Source organism: Ambystoma mexicanum, chromosome 7p (assembly GCF_040938575.1).
Source record: "Ambystoma mexicanum isolate Mex_15411 chromosome 7p, UKY_AmexF1_1, whole genome shotgun sequence".
Taxonomy (NCBI): Eukaryota; Metazoa; Chordata; class Amphibia; order Caudata; family Ambystomatidae; genus Ambystoma; species Ambystoma mexicanum.
In genome coordinates, this window is record NC_090939.1 from 643,954,731 (window position 1) to 643,977,906 (window position 23,176).

General features: G+C 44.1%; 1 protein-coding gene across 1 annotated transcript in view; it reads left to right on the top strand.

Moving 5' to 3' along the window:
- Positions 1-23,176, top strand: part of LOC138526213 (ATP-binding cassette sub-family C member 5-like) — a 2,857,657-nt gene that overhangs the window by 2,141,760 nt on the left and 692,721 nt on the right. Inside the window, exon 18 of the mRNA XM_069636680.1 lies at positions 2,731-2,877. Within this exon, the coding sequence (XP_069492781.1) occupies positions 2,731-2,877 (147 nt within the window). The remainder of the gene's footprint in view (positions 1-2,730; positions 2,878-23,176) is intronic.

The window sequence follows — 23,176 nt, forward strand, 5'->3', positions numbered from 1 at the left end:
TACCCTGCTTTTTCACACGCAAACGTGCTTACAGTATATTTGCTTTCTTTTGTCTACAGTAGAATATGACCCAAAGACATAAAGAAAACAATCAACTGCACAGTACAGTACAGCATCATTATTTGCGTGCCAAACCACATTCAAATCTAAAATTGTGGCATTACTTAATCGTAACTTGCTGAATGTCGTATATTACTCCATATTTAATTCTATGAATTGATTGAGTGAGAGATTTCAGCCGTGACACGATTCCTTCATCTCATTCTTGGAGAGGAGAATCGGTTATCTAGTAAATCAAACCAATGGGTAATGTTAACATTTGGAACCATGCAAAACATTTAGCTTGTTTATCCGCCAAACAACCATACCCCACAACTCTTACTCATTGTGATGCAGGCAACAAAACCTCAATGCAGATCATGCACTCCGCAAGAGGTTAATTCTATTGCCTATCAACAAGATGCCCAAGACAGTACTGCAATTCCATGCAAGGAAGACATATCTGCAAGCCCAGAAGGGCCAGAGATAGTGTGTTACACAGACGGAACCTGCACAACACATGGCCCGGACAGGCAAGCCCAATGGAATAGGTTTGAACCCAGCTGTAAAATTACTATGGACCCCAGAACAATATTTGATTTATGTAACACATCTTCTACATGATTTGCTTTTGGTGCTGCCCACCCTTGTTAAGACGGCATGGACGTTCTGGAACCAAATCAAACTGGACTCAAAAACAGCAATAGATAAAGTGCAAGGCAAAACCCAGCTTTATTAACATCAAAATAAATCAGGGACAACTTATAAGCATAAAATGGTGTCGCTCTCAGAGTGCTTATCAGAAACACATTTGTCTTAGCTGACATCATACTGTTATCTTAGTTACCAAAACCTATGGGTTATGGGGATTGGCTAAGGGTATTGACTACATATATATTCTCTAAGGGTTAAAGTTCTGATTAAATTACACTTGTCGGAGTGCTCCTCCTAAGACCACCTGTAAATTGATAACATTAAAAAGGCGTCACCTCTTCAATAAACTATTGGTTGGCATAATACATACCGGGCCTCCTAGCATCAGAGGTTTTGATTGGCCGGCTTCATACTAACCAACCTTGGACAAATGACAGGTTGTTAAGACATAAGCTAGACAGGAGTAGGGGGAAAGAGGTCCACGGACTGCGTACCTTTCGATTAAAGAAAATACCATCCCTCATTCCTAGGCCATTAGCCAGGGTAATTTCTTTGTATTTGACCTTTTGTGGCACCTCGTGTCGGGAATATGTGTGAGGAGTGAGGCAGGTGTCCTATGTGTGTTCATTGCTAATGAATAAACTGCATATGTTCAATTATAGGTCACGTGTTATGAGACAGCCTTTGGAATTATTTCAACCTGCATTTATTGGGATTTTAGCCAATATTGGTGCTAGTGCTGTGGTTTGTCTTTCCACTGGGGACACTATTGAGCTTTTCTTCATAGAGTTTCTGGCTAATAATTGTCCTGCACCTGGCTAACAAAGGCTGGTTGTTCTCTTAATTAATCTTAAGAATATATGGGTTGGGAATTGGTATCTCGTGCTTTCACTGCAACGTTTCTATCCTCCCTTATTCATGGTAACCTTGGCTTGGGTTCCTAGCTACCATCTGAGCTCTGAACGGACCTGTATTTTGTTATTTCAGCATTTTTCCTTCTCATGAAGGCTTGAGGCCTTTAATTTACTTAGAAGCGTATTGCAGCTTCCATTTTGGAAAAGATGGCTGCCCATTACTTTTGCATTTCTATGTAAGTGAGCTATAGTCACGTGCCATTTATTTGCATTCAGCTTGTACATTGCATATGTTAGTGTTCTTCATTTCTTATGGATGCCATGTTAATATTCTTCATGTATAAATACATATATTACCTAATGTTCATGTCCTTCGTGTTGAGTGCACATTTGTTTTGTGTAAAATGCATGCACGTGTATTGTTTCATTGTAAGCTAAATTACTCTTGCCATCTTTAGCTTAAATCATGTCCATCTCCTGTTGTACCTAACTGGGATATAGCCGGTACAGTTGCCTTGGTGAGTAATGTTTCTCAGCTGTGCGGTATTGGACTGGGGGAGGGATAGAAACTATGGATGGCGTATTCATCTGTCCTTCAACACCCTGTTGAAAAAACATTTTAAAATAAAAAGGTCAAGCCCTGGCAAAGAGGTTCAAAGCCAACTCTGAAGTCTGATCCCTTTTCCAAAGTTGAGTGTCTGATTCTCTACACTACTAATGGTCACTTTGGGAGGAGCGTGAAAGCTTTATGAGCCTAAATACTGCACGGTATACCGCTACACGTTGTGCACAATCTTAGGAATGGCATTCAGTTCCTACACTGCATGACAGTATATAATGCAACCTGTGGGCATGTCTAAACCTCATGTATAGGCAGTGCAGTTTGCGTCTCGCATCGCATGGACGCACCACATGGAGGGAGGTACAATTATTTTTCTTTTAGGTTATCAATGATGGTGAAACAAGAAATACATCTACGAGAGGGAGCTCGCTGAGATGCAGCATATCATGTTACATCAAGGGACAAATTGCATGATGGCCAAAATGACTAATGTCGCTGTAAAATACTGCATTTATTGTTAGCTGTGATAGGATTGTTCACCCTATAATCGTCATAGCATGCATTGCAAGCCCAGGTTATATATAAGTTTAATATTGTGTTTATTTATGTCTTCTTTGACAGAACATATCCCAAGGCATTTACAACGAAACTGTCCTCAGTGGGAACATGAGAAACAATCCTCACATGGATTTCTACCTTGAGGTGTATGCATTGTCGTTGGTGGCAGTTTTCCTCCTTAAAGCATTGAGAGGCTATATATTTGTAAAGGTAAATCACTGTTTTCTAAAATTAATGACTATGTTATGAAATTACCCTCTGTTGCAATTATATTGTCCTATGATTTCTGGGAGAGGAAACTTTCCACACAGCCTTTGGACCCCTACGGAGTGACAGATTTTGCCGCCATTTTATCCTCCTGTCCAAATCCTGTCACTGCCTGAATGAGAATATTTGGTTCATAGTTACAAAAACTTTAATGCTAGGGTGAATGTTGTGAAAATTAAATAAGTACCAATCCTAGTGTTCATTATGTACTAAGTAATTTAAGCATATAACCCTTTTATCGCTGACACATTAGTACAATACTAATGTGCCAAACTGTCTATCTTTGAATGAAAATCTTTTATCAGAAAATAAATGATATGGTTATTCTAGGTTTTCATAATTTGCTATGCTCAATATGATAAGCGTTAGAAATTTAAATTGTAAAACTTTAAGAAAGACCATTTACAATGATAGGACAATTAAATAATGTTCTTTTGAATTGGCTACTTTTGATGAAAATACTCTCCATTTGATCTCTCAAAATGTTCATTCATCTTGAAAAGGGCTGCAATCATATTGAAACCAGTGATCTGTTTGTTTACATCAAGGCAATGTTTAATTTTGTGTGTTGGTCCCGGATTGGTTGGTGGTGCTGCCTCACCTATGGGTTTGTTACAGTATGTATAAACACTATTAATTAATAAACAATATAAAATAAACTAATTTGCAGACCATGCAGCCTGGTTCTCTTGTCACTTACAAGGTCTATCAGCAGCCCATCCCCCCAGCAGGGTGTATCTGCATCCCCTTACCTTCTACATACAGACAATGAGCCCTTGTTGCGAATGAGACATTCATGTAGGACATGTGCATTGACAATGTATGTCTCCAAATATCAGGCTGGTCCTCACTTCTTGGGGTGCCTCTGTTGCTGATGTTCTTATTCAAGTTTTAACTGTATAAAAACACAGCACCGTTCATCTTTCAAGTTCTTCAGCATGGGGTCTTGCATGGATTCACATGCTCATGGATATTCCCTGTCGTCAGGCAGGGAATCCTAAGTAAATTTAAAGCAGGGTAGTTTTAAGGTAAAACTGCTCATCTCCTCTATTAACTATTTATTTTATTGTATCTGGTTAAAGAAGATGTCAACCTTTACAAATAACAAAAATCAATTTGTTTATCATTTAAAATTGCATACGTACTATACAAAGAAAAGATCAATGCATTATTTGTAATTTCTATAACACTAAAATCTAGTATCAATTACAATTAATGTATTAATAGGTCCCATCATAAAACTCACACATTCCACAATACTGAAAACTAAACCTAAAATCAGTTACAATTATACATAAAGAATAAGATGTCTCAGGAATCCCACTGTCGACAATGCCACTGAAGTAGGATGACCCAAGAGTAGTTTACTCTATACCTCATCAACGTTACTGTAGACTGGATCATATAAGACATTTCTAAAATAAATATTTCACTGCACTAAAAGTGCTGTGCATTATAAAATAACATGTTTTTGTGTATTAAAATTTTTATTGGAATATTTACAATTCAGTACAAACAAAAAGACCACTTTACAAAATCTACAATATGTTTCTTCACAAGTAAGACATTTCCAGTGAAGAAGTGTAGATTTGGTTTTACAAATATCGACCTTAAAATGCATAAATTGATATCGAGCAATAGTATCTTGAAAAATATATAAATTAGAAGCCAAAGAGCCCAATCACTTATGTTTCTTGCTAAGATGGGCTAGTGACAAGTAAGAGTGCATTTGTTATATAGTGATTGCCCGATCCTGCCTATATAATTTATCTATTTATTTATTTTATGTATTTATTTGCTTGTATCGCGCTGGTCTACGCAGGCATCAGGACGCAAACATAGACACACGAAGAACTCAAAACATGTATATCACGAGACGACAATATTAAACAATAACATTAAATTACAACAGAATAAAGGGGCTTGGATTAACTCAAGTGGGCGCTGTTGAGTGCTAAGCTGCATGCAGGTCTGTCCGTGAGCTCCGTCAGCGTCCAACCGTGAAAACATTTTGAAAACATCCCGGTTTTCAACCAAACTGCAGGGAGAGAATCATGAAGCAGTGCTCCACGAGAGGTGCAAAGATCGAAAAAATCCATCTTGAAACGCTGGAGTAACACAGTGCTGAAGATTGCTCCCTGTCCGGCCCGTGCCATATGCTCTGAAAAGAGGGCGGACCTTCACAGCAGAAGAAGAAAGAAGCAGTGCTTCGTGTTCAAACAGGACAGAAGACACAGAACTGTGTATCCCGCCCTGCCGGCGATGCTGTGACCCGGACCCTGTGTGGCACCTACCTCAAGCCTCGGCTCATGGCGGGAGGGGGAACGGACCCGTGCATCGAGGGTTTGACGGGATTTAACCCTTGAGACACGCCGTGCTGCGACTCCCTCCGAGAGCTCCCGGCCACGTGCTCTGCACACAGTGTTATGGCTGACCATTACTAGAAGGTCATGGAGAATCAGTGCAGGGGCTGCAGGGCCCACCGTTGCGGCATCGCAGGACGACTGGAAGTTGCGTTTGTAACTACCAAAGTTCCCCATACTGAGGGAGACGATGAGGAGGGAAGGAGCCTCTGAAACAGCAGGCCTCGCCTGGAAGATCAGACACAGGAGCGGGGACCGAGGCGCAGCAACCTCATCCCCCCCTGCGAGTACATAACTGCATATCTCGTCCCGAATAGACCTGTGGTTACTGTCTGACACCGCTATGGCTTGGGTGACAGAAGCTCGGATACTCTCCAGGACACTGTCAGACCATTCCCCTGTGTCACTCACCATAGACATACCAGAAGGTCTGTCAAAAAGGGCAACATGGCGCTTTTAACCTGCCTCGTTCCTTGACCCGGTGTTTAGACTGGATATAGCACACCACGTTTCAGACTATTATGATAACAATGATGGTGCAGTGAGCCAGCAAAGCACCCTATGGCAAGCATTTCAAGTTTATATGAGGGGGATAGCAATGTCCACCGAGTTCGCGGTGCTACGGGACATCAGGCAGGAACTCAGGAGAACCGAAGAGATCATAGCCCAATTACAAGCAGAATACCTAACTAATCCAACACCCCAGTTCACCCCTGAGATCAAAACACACCTGGACCGCTTCTGAGAAGCTGCGGATAGAGAACTCCATTACTTTGACAGACCCATAGCAGCATGCAGATACGGCGAACAGGATAGGCTGGGCAGACTTCTGGCATGGTTGGTACGCACTGAAAAGGGCAGTGTATCCATCCTATGTATCACCAGGCACGATGGCGTGGTGGTCACTAATGCAGGCGATGTCAGTGGGTTATTCTTTGATTTCTGTAGCAGCCTATACTGACCCCAGAGTGATGCTACAGAAAACGAGATTGACGACTACCTTGCTGCGATATCAACGACATTACTGTCGGAGGAAACGTGCAATACCCTTGAAACCCCCATAACGATAGGCAAAGTCAAGGCTGCTATTAATGACCTCCTGGGGGGCGAAAGCTCCAGGCTCTGACGGATTCTGAGTGTAATTTTATAAGGAGTTCGTGGAAACACAGGCCCCCCTCCTTCTGGCAGTGTGACGGAACCCCAAGACAGAGGCATCCTCCCTGAATCCATACGTGAAGCTGTCATAACCCTGCTCTTAAAGCCCCGGAAGCCCCCAGAAGACTGCGGCTCCTTCCGCCCGCTGTCCCTCATCAATACTGATGCAAACATTTTAGCCAAAGTCCTTGCGTCGCGACTTAACCCAGTGATGCCATATATGGTTCACGAGGATCAAGCAGGATTTGTACTGGGTAGGTCCACTCCGTCCAATGTACGCCAGTTTTACAATGTGCTAGCCGGGATCCCAGCGGACTATAAAAGGGTTGCCATATCCCTGGATATGAGGAAGGCATTCGACACGGTTTATTGGCCGTTCTTGTTTAGGGTGCTTCATAACTACGGCTTTGGCCCTAATTTTATCAACTAGGTAAGACTCCTATACACGTCTCCACATGCTAGGTTACTGGCAAATGGCACGCAATCAGAGGTATTGCAGCTGGCGGGAGGAACTAGGCAGGGTTGCCCCCTATCCCCAATGTTGTTCGCTCTTGTAATCGAGCCCTTAGCTGATTTTATGAGGATGGGACATGCCATAGTGGGTATCCCATGGCAGGGCGTGTAGAACTGATCACTCTATACGCTGATGACATTCTGTTATTCGTTAGAAACCCCAAGAAATATCTCGGCAGAGAGCTGGAGGCAGTTCAGGAGTTCGGAAGGTACTCCGGCTTGTAGCTGAATGTAACTAAGTCTGAAATGTTCCCACTGATGGATGGCATGACTCCGCCTAGAGATCTGTGCGGTCTGCATTGGGCGCCCCCGCAAATTAAATACCTGGGGGTGGAAATGGCATGGACTCCTGGCTCAGTACGAGCCCTCAATTATGAAGCACTGGCCAGGGCCCTATGCGTTAAACTTGACCGGTGGAACCGGCTCCCTATCTCACTCATGGGCAGAGTAGCTTTGGTCAAAATGATAATACTACCCAAAGTATCTTTTCGGTACAATACCGCTATGGCCGGGCAGATCCTTCTTCAAGAAAATCTCTACTGCCTACTCCGCCTTTGTGTGGAGGGGCAGCATGCGAGTCAGCTGGCGGCGTATCACCCAGACATATGAAAAGGGGGGACTCTCGGCACAGACTTCGAGGTGTACTACCTGGCAGCGCAAGCACAATACGCTATGCACTGGGTCGCAGGGGCACCATGTACCTCTTTTACAGAATTAGAAATGCAAGGGAAGCCTGGGGCCACACTGCTTCATGGGATAGCAGTTGGGGCATGGGGGAACGGCGATCATTTGAACCCGAGACTAGCTAAGCAGCAGGCGTGGGCGAAATTGACACAACATCTCCGAGGCACAGTGTTGTACAGCCTCTTCATGTCGATCTGGGACACCCCTTACCGGACCCCCTCATCAGACGCTGCACTCTCTACACACTGGAGGGAGGCGAGGGTCATGCAACTCAGGGACCTGTATCATGAGGGTACATTCAGACCATGGGACAAGGTTAAACTGCAGGTTGCCGACACCCCTGCCGACACCCCACTCCGGAAGTTGCAATACTTCCGGCTTAGGTTGCCAGTGACTGCGACATGGGAACGGTTCCTGCGTGAGCCGAAGTCACACTCATGCCTCAATTATATAGCTTCCACAGGGTTAGCCAAGAAAACTGCCTCCGGACTCTATAAAATAGTGCTTGAAACAAGCAGGGTACAGCTGCCGGACATCAAGGTGGAATGGGAGAAGGACCTAGGGGTCGGGCTCCCGGGCGCACATTGGACATGACAAACGAAACAGGTGTCTTTCAATTCTAGGTTTTGATTAATCCAATTTAAAATAATGAATAGGGTACACCGCACCCCTGCACAGCCAACACATACAGGAAAATGTCCTAGATGTGGAGAAACTGGGGCAGATTTGATACATATGTTGTTGTCATGCGGGAGACTCTCTGAATATTGGACCGGGATTTGTGAGGCATTGGACACTATGGTGGGGCAATCTGTGAGGTGGGATCAAACTGTGTGTGTGTTGGGATGTATAAACAAATTTAATACAATGAAACGTATACTTTTAAACATTGGACTTCTCCTGGCCAAGCGCGTCATCTTGATGAGGTGGAAAAGGGGGAAGCCTCTCACAGCGGAGGACTGGATACATGATATGGTATGGGCAAATGATCAGGAGGACACATATTCCAGCCTACTCCCTAACACTAACAGACCGAAAGACATATGGGGGGGGCTTCCGCCAATACTTAAGTGATAAAACTAGTACTGCCAGTAGCGAAGATGATGTGTTAGGAGTGCTCATTGTAAGATGTCTGTGATCGGCACACTATATAATACCTGTATTACTGTGAAAATATTATGACAATGTTCAATGTTGCTTACTGTGCATTTTAAATAAAGTTTTTTTAAGTGTTTATTACCAGTCAACTGTGTCCTTTATTGAAATAGATGTGTCTTTACTTTCATTCAGAAGATGTTATAGGAGGTCTGATCTGTGTTGGAAGATTGTTCTATAGGGTGGCAGCTATAGTATGGAAGGCTATTCCTAGGCCGATTGTTTTCCTGCATCTGGTAGTTTCAAGTAGACCCTGGGCTTGAGATCTGAGGGCAAGTCCTGGTATATACGTGACCAATTTAGTTTTGAGATAGGCAGGGGCTGTGCAATGAATGTACCGGTGCGTTAGGGTGAGTACTTTAAATTGAATTTTGTCTTCAATAGTTAGCCAGTGAAGGTTTCTCCTGTCCTCGCTGATGTGTTCTGTTTTCCTTTTTCCCTTTATGATTCTCACAGCATTGTTTTGAATTGTTGACATTTGCTATATGTCCTTTATTAGCCCCCAGCATGAGTGCGTTTCCTTAGTCCAACCTGGACAGGATAGTTGCTCTGGCAACTGTGGCTGTATTTTCCTCATTCAAGCAGGGACGAATTCTGTCTAATAGTCTTAAATAATAGGAACAGTTCTTATTAAGCTGTGTAACGTGCGTCTCTGGGCTCAGAGAAGCCTCAAGGTGCATCCCTATTGTTTAACTTAATTCACAACTTGTATTTGGGAGTTATTTATCACTAGAGGCTCATATTGGTGGCTTAGTTTGGCTCTGACTTGGTTAGTCCCAAAAATCATTAGTTCTGTTTTTTTAGCATTTAAACACAGCCAGTTGTTGGTCATCCAGATTTCAATGATTTTATAGAGTTTATCAACCTTGGAGCTGTCTTGAGCATAATCGACGTTCAGCTCGATGATCAACTGGGTATCATCGGCGTAATTGGTGAAAAATACTCCAATTTTCTCAAGAATTAAGCAGAGGTACCTGATATATAGATTGAAAATGAGCGGTGATAGGCTCGCTCCCTGAGGCACTCCACAACTAATTAATTCCTAGATATTGTCCCTCCAGTGCACCTTGAATTTACTGTTAGAAAGAAATAATGTCAGCCAGTTTACTGCTTCCATCGAGCAGTTTGCTCCTTCGCCAGCGCTTTCTTCAGTTGGTTGTGATCCAGCAAATCAAAGGCTGCGCTAAGATTGAGTAATATAAGTAGGCTAGCTTTTCCTTTGTCGACAGTACTCAGCATGTGGGACTGGAGGTCGAGCAGAGCAGTCTCAGTGCTATGTGCCACACGAAAGCCGGACTGCTGACTATGGAGAATCTCATTGGCTTCGACGTATGCCTGGAGTTGTTTGGTGGCGACCTTGTCCAATACCTTTAATAGAAAATTACAATTGGTAATCGGTCTGAGGTTACCCGGGTCTCTTTGATCTAGTTCAGGCTTTTTTGGCATTGGTGTGATTGTTACTGTTTTGATATCTGTTGGTACATGGCCATCCCGAAAGGAAGCATTCACCATTTTGGTAAGTAGGGGGGGGCAAAGATATTAGCATTCTCTAGAATGAGTTTGGATGGGATTATATTTTTCGGCACAAGCAGTGGGTTTCATAGATTTAAGGGTTAGCATAACTTCTTCTGTCATAATTTTCTGAAATTTAAAAGGTTCTTGGAGCTTTATGGGTGTTTGGGTGTATAATGTTTTGACCGTTGTCGGATTCTCGATTACATCAAGTGAATTACATTCAATGTCAAATAACAATCCTTTACAAAGGTCAGAGCACTTCTTTATAGACAGTTCACAATGCGTATTATCTTTCTGTATAATTTCAAAAAGGGAGGCTGGTGGCAACAAGATTTTCCTGTAAACTAAGAAGGACAACCATTTCATCCTTTTTCTTTTTATAAACACTTTTTATTAGCATTTTCATATTAAGACAAATGCCCAAATGTTAGTAATTTGCACAATGTGAATTCCCCACCCGCATTCCCTGAATCCAATTGCTTCCCCTGCCTCCCATCATGATTGCCCTCCTGATACTCTGTAACAGTCCCTCTTCAGCGTTCCTTGCTCCTTCCCTTACCTCACACTTTCTTCCCATTTCCCCCATATTTTGAAGAATTTACCTTGCATCCCTCTAGTCCAATATGTAATTTTGTCCATGATGCGACAATGTTCCATGCCCACTTCCCAGTTAGTTAGCGTTGGCATGTGTCTGGACTCCCACTTGACTGCCAACTCTCTTTTAACCACCATTGCCGTAATTGCTATCCGTTTATTTTCCCATCTTGTCCCCTTGAATTCTCTGTTAGTATGCAACAGTAGCATTTTGGGGTCCTTGGGGACTGTTCTGCCTAGGATCCTAGTCATCTTGCCAAGGCCAGTGTCACTCAGGTATAAGATCAGGCGGCATTCCCAAAGCAGCTGGTAAAAAGGTACCCACTGACCCCCCACATTTGAGGCACATGTCATTCATGGCTCTGCTCATCCTGTAGAGCCGGTCCCTCAAGTAGTATACCCTTTGTAATATCTTATATTTGATCAGCCTCATACGCAACGATATATTGACCTCCCTGGCCGCCACCACTGCCTCCACCCATTCCTTGCTTTCTATGGTGCTTAGATTGCTTTCCCATTTTTCTTTTAGGTGTGTGAGTGGGGGGGCTGAGAAGATGTTAATGGCTTGGTATAATATCGATATCCCTTTCTTTTGCAATGGCTCAGTGAACAAATTGATTTCTAATGGACTTTGTTCAGGTAGGTCAAAGTTGCCGCCAAACTGTGCCGCCATTGCATGCGCCAGGCGTATGTACATGTATCTTTCCCCCTGTCCCAGGCCGTATTTCTTTTTAATTCCCGGGAAGGTCATTAGAACACTGTGCTCAATCACATCACTGATTTTAGTGATCCCCGCCCTGGTCCAACATGGCTGGTTCCCCAGTTTCCAAACTTCTCCAGGCTTGGGTTGTCCTACGGTGGCTGCGATCTAGTAATCTTCCCTTTATAACACATCACTCTTTTGCTTTTGTCCCATATGTGCCCTAGTCTCTGCCAGGCTGGGGGGAGATGCCGCCACCTAGTACTCCCATACAGCATCTGCAGTGGGTCTGCACCTTGCATTGATTCTAGTTCTAATCATTTGTGAGACAGATCTCTCCTTGCAAACAGTCATTCATTGGCCTCTATTAAGTGGGATGCCCATTAGTACTTCCTGATGTCTGGCAGAGCCACCCCTCGCGCCCATATTGATCTGGTGTGCAGGTTTATGCGAGGGCTCTTGTTTCCCCATACCGCCCCCCTGATCAGGGTGTTGATCACGTTGAACTGCTTGTTCGGAAGCCGCAATGGGGTGTTTTGCAGTACATACAACAACCGGGGCAGTACTAGCATTTTTTAGCAAGTTGACCCTTCTTAGTAACGTCACCAGAATAGTTGCCCAATGCTTGGTGTCCTAGCATAGACTGTTGAATACTGTGTTGAGGTTACTCTCTAGGAATTTCCCAAATCCCGCTGTACTCTTATCCCCAGATATTTAAAGCCGCTTACTTCAACTTCCACCTCTGACTGACATGACGTTTGATTTCCCCCAGTTTATTTTTAGTCTGCAGTGCCCTCGAAATTCCTGCAGCAACTCAGTGATTCCCGGACTTGATCTCTCCGGGTCCCCCAGGAACCCCAGGATGTCGTCTGCAGATGAGGATATCCTGTCTTCCCAGCCCCCGGGCCACTTGAATCCTTGGACAGATTGGCCCGTTCTAAGGGTTTGTGCTAATGGCACAATCACCATGAGGAACAATAGGGGAGACAGTGGACATCCCTGTCGGGTGCCCCTCTGCAGCGGGAACTAGCAGGACATATGGCTGTTGACCCGCACCCGGGCCAATGATCGAGTGTGGAGCAACTGCACCCATCTCATGTATCGAGGCCCAAGTTCCATCTGCCCAGATGAAATCCCACCCAACTGAGTCAAAGGCCTTCTCTGAGTCCAGAGTCTTGACCATGTGGGTCTCATCCAGTGACTCAGAGAGTGTTAGAACGTTATGGAGCCTTCTAATGTTCATCTGGGTGGCCCTCTCCGGCACAAAGCCACACTGGTCCAGGTAGATTAACCTACTGATCCGCAGGAGCAGGCTGTTTGCCAGGACTTTTGTTAAGATTTTGGCCTCCACATTCAATAATGAGATTAGTCGATATGAGGGACATTCATTCAGTGGCATCACTTTTTTATGGAAGACCACTATGTTGGCCGTCGTCAGGGAGTTCACCTTTCTCTCGGCTTTCCTGTAGCATCTCTAACATGGGGTCACTTACTTTATCCCAAAAAAAAACCTCCACAATTATACCAGGAACCCATAAGACCCAGGTGTTTTCTCTGTCTACAACCTGTGGATAACCCCCAAAATGTCCTCTTTTGTTATATCCACCTCCAGCTCAGGGCGCTCCTGTTCACCCAGTTCTGGCAGGGCTATGCTAGCCAAGTATCTGTCTATCTCTATAGATGAGGCCCCAGGAGTCTCTGCGTAGAGCGTTTTGTACAGTAGCACCTTGGAGCATATCTCATGCGCAGAATGGAATTACCAGAGTAAATGACCTCGGACCCAAATAACCGGACAGACTCAAGGAATATGGCAAAGTACTACTTTATTGTCAGCTGAAATAAAGTAGGGAAATCTTGTGACAATAGAAAATGCAGCTCACACACTCTTGGTTAATTTTCTCTTACACAAAGACTTTATACTTCGATGTACGTCAGCTATGACATCATCCTACGTGTCAAACAGTAAAACCTATTGAGGGGAGGGATTGGTTAGGCAAACATATATACCTATAGTATGTATAAGTGTTAATAACATGAGTGGCTGCCTCAAAATACGTATAATACTGATTTTAAAAATAATAACAGTGATTGGCATCTGCAACATTGTAAAGCATGTTGCTAAATAGCCACTCTGGATTGGTTGGCATGCTCTCTGAACGCTGGACATTCAGTTCGCTAGCAGCACGTAAACAGAATGAAACCCTGGTGCAGAGAACAATGTCAGACCACTGCCCACATTGGTCAATTAGCCTACCATCTTCTCCTTAGTAGTGGACCTTGCTGGCTGTTTTCTTCTCTGGGATTTTAAGGGAGTCGGGGTACACCACTATTTTCGTCTGAAGCTTAATGAATAGAACTTGTTTTCGAGTCTTGTACCATGTGTCAATATACCATGCATTTGTACATTTCGACCTGTTATTTACTGCTATTTTATTAAATTATGCTGGGCATTATTACTCCTCTTGGTCTCTGGAGACTTGGTTGCTCTGTTTTACTTTTGCTTTATGCACTCTTGATTATCCAGTACTCAGCACTTGCTGCTGATTTCGCTTCTGCCTAAATGTGCCCTTTGTTCATAGCTTATCCTGGTTAACTCCCTTTGTACTTTCCAATTGTCTTGTTGTGTCTTGGTGTGTCATCCTTAGTCTTGGTAAAGGCGATATTCTTCGTTCCTCGCAGGAAGCTGTTTTCTGCTGTGTTTCTGATTTGCAGCTACGGTGTGTCGCTGAGGTAATTTTGACACGATCTGACTTCCATCTTTCGATCATGGCCGCTTTACTCATGTTATAGTTTCTACTGCAGTAAGCTTATATGTAACTCATCTACCTTGCATTTCTTCATATATACATGTGTTGAGCTTCATCTCACTTGTCTTCTCTGCATAGATGTTTTCTTCATCTGTTTATACTAGATTACTTTGTTACTTGGATTGCACCTTCATTCAGTGTTCTTATATCGGTTCTGTGCATCAACGTGTCTTCCCTTTATGACATCACTTTACTTTCATCTGTTTGCAGTTACAGCTCTTCTATGTCCAATGCTTTATGCCAGCATCCTTCAACCACATCAGTGTGAGGATACATTTGATACGGTTGTCTGAGTGCATAACGTCTCTCATATCTTCAAAGTGGTATTGGGATGATACCTGGTGCCATACACAGAGTCTTCTTGCTTTGCTTCCAGTATGACAGATGTGATGGCGCGGGCACTAGAGATTACTTCATCTGCTCCTCTACATTACCCCATCTGGAAGAGTCCTTAACCCCCTCATTCTTCTCCACCTTCTCTTCACAGCGTGGCTTCTTTGGGATTCATATCTTCGTTACCCCTCTTAGGTGACCTGCATTCTTTATATGTTCATCCACACTCCATGTCATATAGCAGCACTCCCCGGATGGTGGACAGAATACACAATGTCCTATATATTTCTTGTGATCCTTAGGGTAATAGAATTTCATTCCTGTGGGTGCCAGGGGACATCCCTTTATGTTCTCATGTTGCTGCTCTCATTTTGCATGTGTTCACCAGTTTCAGCATTTATATCGTTCATTATCTTAATAGCTTTCTTTGCTGTCTCCTGGCACTCTCCAATGATGATTCTCACAATGCAGAATCTAAGCTGTCAAGACTCAACCAAAGTGGTGAGAGTACGACACCCTCCCCCGAACCACAGAAGCCGAATAGATTGACCCCTCCCACTGTGAGCATGTGGCAGCCAATGGGGGGAAGAGGGATTAGGGAGAGGTTGTGGATAGGTAGTGGGTAGTAGGACACCGGAATGAGGATAAGGAAAATGTAGATTGGATAGGTATGGGGGAATTTTGGGGAAAGAAACACATAGCATTTGCTATACTCCTAACTCAATCCTAGAAACGCTACCTGTCATAATTTCCTACCCTGTCAATTACATCCTACCTCTATACTTCCCGTACCTGCTGCAGTGTGGAGATTTCCACTATATAACTTGAGACATAAGCGTATTTCACCAGAAGGACATGGCTGTAATTTATGACCCCATGAAGCACATAAAGTAGCACACCTGTTAACTTGGACAGGAAACAGAATGGGTTGTAGTGCATAGAGCACACATGAGCACAAGAGAAAGCGTGATGTGACATACAGGGGGGATTTTCCCCTTCATGAAAGAAACAGACACATGGCCACACCATGTAGTGATGGGGGCAATGGGTCACTTGGCTCACGTATGTCCCTTTGGGACATATAAACACAGGGGCCCTGGCTGGACTCAGCCCTGGCACTTTTGGCGCTAGCCTCAGATAGAGATGTGAGCAGGAATACTTTATTTCAGTGCAGGCATGATTTTACTTTATTTCAGTGCTGGAGTGCTTTTATTTTACAAGAACTTTCCAGGAGCTGAAAGCCTTTATTCCAGAGAACATCCTCATGTGCTGACTCATCGGGTGTGGCTCCCTAGGCCTGGTCTTCATGTGCTGACTCATCGGGTGTGGCAGGGTGTGGCAGGCAGGCTGAACCTGGTGGCCGTGGCTTCAGAAGCTCAGCTATATAAGGTGCTCCATCCTTAAAGCCGGTGCTTCACGTTACTGTGCACTCGCGTGCTACGTGACGCTCATCGCCGCTTGAACCAGTTGACTTACCTTTGAAACCAGGCGTTCTCCTGCATACTCACCTCCAGGAAACAAGTGCTTCATCGCTTCATCTGCAGACTCGTCTCCTGACATCCAGTGATCTTGATCCCGATGCCACAGCACCACACTCCGCATCCACGAACTCGGACCCTATGAAGAAGAAGAAAGACAAGGTTAGAACATCCATCCTAGGGCCGTGCCGCATTTGAACCCTGTGCGCCCCCTAGTTAACAACTTACCAGCTACTGTACCGCTGCAGCTTCGTTCCTCATTCCCTCCGGCTGCCGCCTCGAGCTCCACTACTTCTGTCGGGCCGGCAACATCACCTGCAAGGGAAGAAAGCAAAAGAGCAAACATCATAAGTGGAACGGACAACAATACAAGGCAACAAACTTTACAATACAACAAAAGCTGACGAGGAAAGACAAAGGCAGACAGGAACATTTACCTGAAGTATAGTGGCTTAGTCGCAGAAGGACTGGACTACCACGTGCAAGGGACCAGTGAAGGAACTCGGTCCAGATCATACAAGCGACCCTGCCAGAAGCAGCAGGACGGAGTGCTTGCCAAAACTAATCAACAGGAGCAGTCCGGAGCAGCATCACCTATTACCACAAGTCACCACATAAGCACAGGGGGTGGAGTCGGACCCGAGCGACTTCACCCCCGGGAGGGCTGCAACCGTGCCCCAACACCTCTGCAGAGACCAGGTGAGCGTAACACATAATTGCACCCATGTCTGATTTATTAGGGTACTGTACTGTAAGTGCTCTCCATACGTCTGCTGTGCAATTATTAAATGGCGCTGCATCATTTGTCATGTTTTATGCCATTACACTCGAAACCCTGCTCGTCTGCAGATGTCATCAGCTCTCTCTCCTATGATGCCTGCTAGCAGGCCCTTTACGTTGCACACTGCTAACGTAATTTCTGCCTTCATCCTTTCTAACTCATTGGGCCTCATTACACGGAAGGCGGTGAGCCATGGCGCTATTAGCGCCATGGCTCATGCCGGTAAAATACCGGCACCGCCTTGGCGGAAAGGGGATTTACCGCCCCATTCCAAGGTTGGAGGGGCGGTAAATCCCCCTTCCGCCATTGCCCTTCCCCATTCCCATTTCTGCCCCATAGGGCTCTATGGGAATGGGGAAGGCGCTAATTACGGCACCGCAATTTTGCGGTGCCGTAATTAGCTCCGAGGTCCCTTAGCGGGTTGGTTTTTAACGCCTGCAAAAAGCAGGCGTTAAATCACCAACCCGCAATGGGACCTCGTAGTACGGCGGTAAGGGTTAACGGTCACCGTTGCCATTAACGGTGACCGTTAACCCTTACCGCCGTCCGTGTAATGAGGCCCATAGATCCATATTCCTGCACCCGTGGTCAGACTAGGCAGTTTACATTTCAAGTTATCTTTATCTATTTGTGGCTATGGTATATATTGCGGTCGTCCTCCCCCTTTCTATAATAATGGACATAATGCATACCCTTGCGCATAATCATACCCATCTACACTTCTTGTTTTCCAGCTGTGGCTAGTTTTACCCATCTATCTTTGTCCTGCCAGTGACCTTAATCTGCTCTCATATGGCGTGGATATATCCCCTGCACTGCGCGATTGTGCTGGTGTTCGTTCAGAATATGATGTTGGTTCTGGTGTTTTCTCTTTAAGGTCTTCTAAGTCTAACCATTTTACCCCTTTTTCTATACTTGGATCTATTGAAAAACTACATATACCCTCTCTCTGTGCCTTTTCATTTTGTTCCCTTTCTTCGTCTGACATCATTTTACCCCAGCTTGTATTGCTATCATCCCTGTCCTCGTCATTAAGGTCTAACCCACTTACGGACAGTGCTCTATGTTCGTCTGCCTTTATGTCACCCACTCATTGTTCCCTTTAGTTTTATAGGCATCCTTTTCCCTCATTTGCCTATATAGATCCCCAATCATTTTCCTTATGCCTTCTACCTCTTGCTCGTCAGCCCATGTCTGAATTCTCGGTATTCCCTGTATGGCACTACTACTGGCACTATGCATCTCTTAACAAGATAATCTATTTTGTCATCTTTTTGTTCCCTGCTCCTTCTCATTTCTTCTTCCCTTCTCCTCTCCCTATTCTCTTCTTCCTCTCGCCTTCTTTGCAACATATGTTGTTTCATTCTCTGCGCTTCTATTTTGCTGCATATCTTCTACTCTATTCTCTCTTTCTCTTTCTTTTGTTCCTCATTTTTCCCTTTTGTTTCCTCTCTTTCTTATTCTGCTCTTTATATGTTCTTTCCTGTTCCTTTACTTTATATTCCCATTCTTCTCTTTCTTCCCTTTCTGAAATGCCATTGATACCTTTTCCGTCTAACTTGAGTAATATCTGTCCTCCCATCCATTCTTTTTGCACTACAATCCCTTCCTTGGCTCTGTCCTTCTCTTCTTTTTGTCTCTTGACTCCTTCCTCTATTTCTATCTGTCTACTTCTTCGTTCATCATGCTCTTTATATACATTGCATCTAGATTTTCTTTTTTCTTTAATCTTACTTTCTTCCATGCTTTCTTCACTATTATATTTGGGATGTGCATATGTTGGATTAACATACTCTGCTGCTGCCTTTAATTCCTCTATCAATTCCCTGTTTATCTTCCATTGTACTATCATTTTTGGGAGGACTTAGAAGAGCTGAGGGCGTTACGTCCTCGTCCTTGTGCTGATTGAGCATCCACTCCTTCTCAGGTGGGTCTTCTTTCTCATTTTGATACATCTACCATAACTCTAAAATAGCTAATATTTTTTGTAACTTCTTCCCCGTATACATAGCATACAGATATGTTATCATATGTCATAATACTGTAGACAACAATACAGAAGACAACAAGCCTTCTTGAGGCCACGGCATAAGTGTTTTATTAGTCATACCCTTCACCCACTCTGCATGATACTGTCTAATTTTAGGTGTGTATCTTGGTTATGTCCTTGAGAGATGTCAAAGGGTAGTGTCCCCCATGATGACAAGCCGATTTCAACTCTCAATACTTAATAGGTTCTTAAAACACTCACAACGCAAAAATCGATTTGGGCGAGCAATATCATTTACCAATAAAGATCACTAATCAATATTTTAACCATTTTTAAAATCTTTACAATATCGTTTCTATGTATGTCTTCATTTTTAGTTCTATTGATTCTTGCTGGCCTGTTGTTCTATTATTACTGTTGCACGAAACTTTATTTAATGTGACTATTTTTCTCTGTTTGATCATTCTTTGATTGACGTCAATCACTTCATTTTAAGACCTGATATTCAACTGATTTTATTACTATCGTCTTATGTTTCTTAGTTTATACACAATACAAGTTTTACACTGATGTGTTTATGACCCCAAATAAACGTGCACTTTTATTTTTCTGTGATCATCTTCCTTTAATTTCTCTTGGTAAATGTATCTCATCTCACTATTTACTCCATTTTGGAGTCTAATATGCATTCTTCTTAATTGGCACTTGCCTCAGCAATCCCTATCATATAATCTACTTAGAGTCTAATGTGTAATCTTTTGTCCCCTTGCAACCTGAAATCGAGGTATCTATCTCTTTAAACACAAATCCTGTTACCATGTACACTTAGACTATAGCCCCTCCCTTTTATTTGCCACTTTCAATGCTCTACTTACATCCGTGGCTCAGCTCGAGTCGCTCGGCATAGACTCTTCCTCAATCGACCAGTTCGACTTCAGTCCGTGGGGCACGTGCAGGGACCTGACAGGTATTTCATCAAAGGGGCACCTGTCAACCACTTCTTTTCACATGTGTGGATTGCACACAGCTCTTCACAGGAAGCTCCACAATCTTCTGGCTAATGGCGGAAGATGTCGATCGTCCGAGAGTCTAGATCTGTCCTGAGGTAGCTGCATCTTCAACCATCCGCACCGCTACCAAAATGTGCAGTAGCACTTTGGAGCGTATCTCATGCGCAAAATGGAATTACCATAGTAAAAAATCCCAGACCCAAAAACCGGACAGCGAATATGGCAAAGTAATACTTTATTATCAGCTCAAATAGAGTAGGGAAATCTGGTGACCATACAAAGTGCAGCTCACACACTCTCGGTTACTTTTCCCTTTCAAAAAGACTTTATACTTCAATGTAAGTCAGCTATGACATCATCCTACATGGCAAACATTAAAACCTTTCGAAGCGAGGCATTGGTTAGGGGAAGATATATACCTATAGTATGTATAAGTGCTAATAAGGATGCCCCTTATCTAGTAGGCGGGACTCGAAATACGTATAAAAATGATTATAAGAATAATAGCGAATTGGCTTCTGCAACATTGTATAGCATGTCGCTACATAGCCACTCATGATCGGTTGGCATACTCTGCCATCCTTTGACATTCGGTTCACTAGCAGCACGTGAACAGAATGAAACCCATGTGCAGAGAACAACATCAATTAGTCATTAGTCAATTAGCCTACCATCTCTCATCAGCTAGACCATGAGCCAAGGCTTCTCCTTTGTAGTTGAACTTGCTAGCTATTTTCTTCTCTGATATTTTTAAAGGAGTCACGGTACACCACTATATTCCTCTGATGTTTAATAAACAGTCCTTGTTTTCGAGTTTTGTACCAAATGTCAATAGATTATGAATTTTCCCATTTCAACCTGTTATTTACTGCTATTTGATTTAATTATGATGGGTGATATTACTCCTCTTGGCCTCCGGAGTCTTGGTTGCTCGGTCTTACTTGTGCACTCTTGATTATCCAATACCTGGCACTTGCAGATGTTTTCGCTTCTATGTGTTCTAAAAAAAAATGTGCCCTTTGTTCATAGCTTATCCTGGTTAACTCCATTGTACTTTCCAATTATGTCTTGCGGTGTCATCCTTGGTCTTAGTAAAACAGATATTTTGTGTTCCTTGCAGGAAGCTGTTTTCTGCAGCGTTTCTGATTTGCGGCCCTGTTTTGTCTCTGAGGTAGTTTTGACACTATCCAACATCCAACTTTCCATCATGGCCACTTTACTCATGTTATAGTTTCTACTGCAGTAAGCTTCTATGTAACCCATCTACCTTGTGTTTCTGCATATATACATTAGTTGAACTTCATCTAGTTTGACTTCTCGTCATGGAGGATTTCTTTGCTTCTTTATACTTTATTATTTTGTTACTTGGATTACACCTTGATTCTTTAAGTATTCTTATATCATTTCTGTGCGTCATCGTGTCTTCCCTTTATGATGTCACTTTACTCTCATCTGTTTGCACTTGCAGCTCTTCTATTTCCAATGGTGTATGCCGACATCATTCAACTACATCAGTGCGAGGATACATTCGATACATTCGATAGGGGTGTTTGAGTGCATAACGTCTCTCATAGCACCAATGTAGTATTGGGACGATACCTGGTGCCATGCACAGAATCTTCCTGCTTTGCTTTCAGTGTGACAGAGGTGAGGGGGAAGGCACTACAGATTACCTCATCTGCTACTCTGCAGTTTGCTAATAATACGCAAAGGCTAGGGCTAGGGCAAAGGCTAGGGCTATGTCCTCCCCCTCCATGTATTCTCCCCTTTCCCATCCACTATGGCCCGAACCCACCTCGCCCCTTCCTCTCTCCTCTCCAACCATGCCAGCATTCCCCCCCTTAATCCCCTAGCATGTATACCCCTACCTGCTCCATCAAGCGTGCCTGCTGGGCTTCATCTTTTGCTAGTACTTTGAACTCCCCTTCTGCATTGGAAAGGGCCTGCTTAGTTTCAACCGTCGTTGCCTGGGCGTGACAGCGCTCCATCTCCCCCATCTCCTCTTTTTCCCGTAACTGATCTCATGTGCCCCTATTGTGCATTGTGCTGCCCCCCAATCACTGTTGTGTACGCTTTCCACCATGTTCTGCTACTGTCTACCGTCCCCTTGTTCAGGGTAAAATACTCTCTGGTACCTTCCAGAAGCACCTCTTTGATACTACCTTTCCCCAGGTAATATGCATTTAGTCTCCATTTCCCCTTCCTGGCTTATGCCTTCCCTTCTAATTGAATATATAAAGGGGCGTGGTCTGACAGCCAGCTGTGCTTATACCGAGCCTCCACCACCTGACCTAATGCTGTGCACGTCAGCAACATATAGTCCAGCCGTAACTGGCAGTTATAGGCCTGTGAATGGTAGGAAAAATGCAGCTGATCAGGGTGTAGATCCCTCCACACATCCCACTGTCCCATCGCAGTCAGGGAGGATGCGACATTGGTGTTGCCATCTCCCATCTGAGGCGGTGCACCCTGGGACCATATGTGCCGCTGCCTGTCCATGACATCATTAAAGTTACCACCTACGATTGTGGTCTCAGCCCCATGTGTCACCAACATTGCCTGGATTTCCACCAGAAGGTCGGCCTGCGGTGGCAGAGGTGCATAGACGCTTACCAGTAAGACTGACTCCCCCCACAGTTAGTCACAATCCCCATGTAGTGGCCACCTCCATCTCTTATCACCCTTTTGACCTGTAGGGATTTGGATTTTTGCACCAATATTGCTATGCCCCGAGACCCACTATGGTAACCTGCGTGTTCCACCACATTGCACTGCCCTTTCCCTAAGAACTGGCACATCATGCCCATCAAGTGGGTTTCCTGTAGTAGGATTATCTCCACTCTGTGGTCTTTGATGTATCTCATTAGTAATCTCCTTTTATTTTTGTCAAGCATGCCATTAACGTTCCAAGTTAAGCATCTGAGCATCTTACGTTCCATCCCTGTGCCTGTCACAGCGTGCCAACCTTGGGCCCATAACATTGCTGGCATATGGATTCGAGTCGGTATTCGACTGATAACTGTCCCTCTCCTTAACCACGGGAGATGGGACCTGGTGTGCGTGGCTGTGCGGAGTGGTTGCCCGCCCCTACTGACACGTTCCAGCCACCTTCAATTCTGTTAATATACTGCTCTTGACCCAGTCAAATAGAAAATAACACAGTA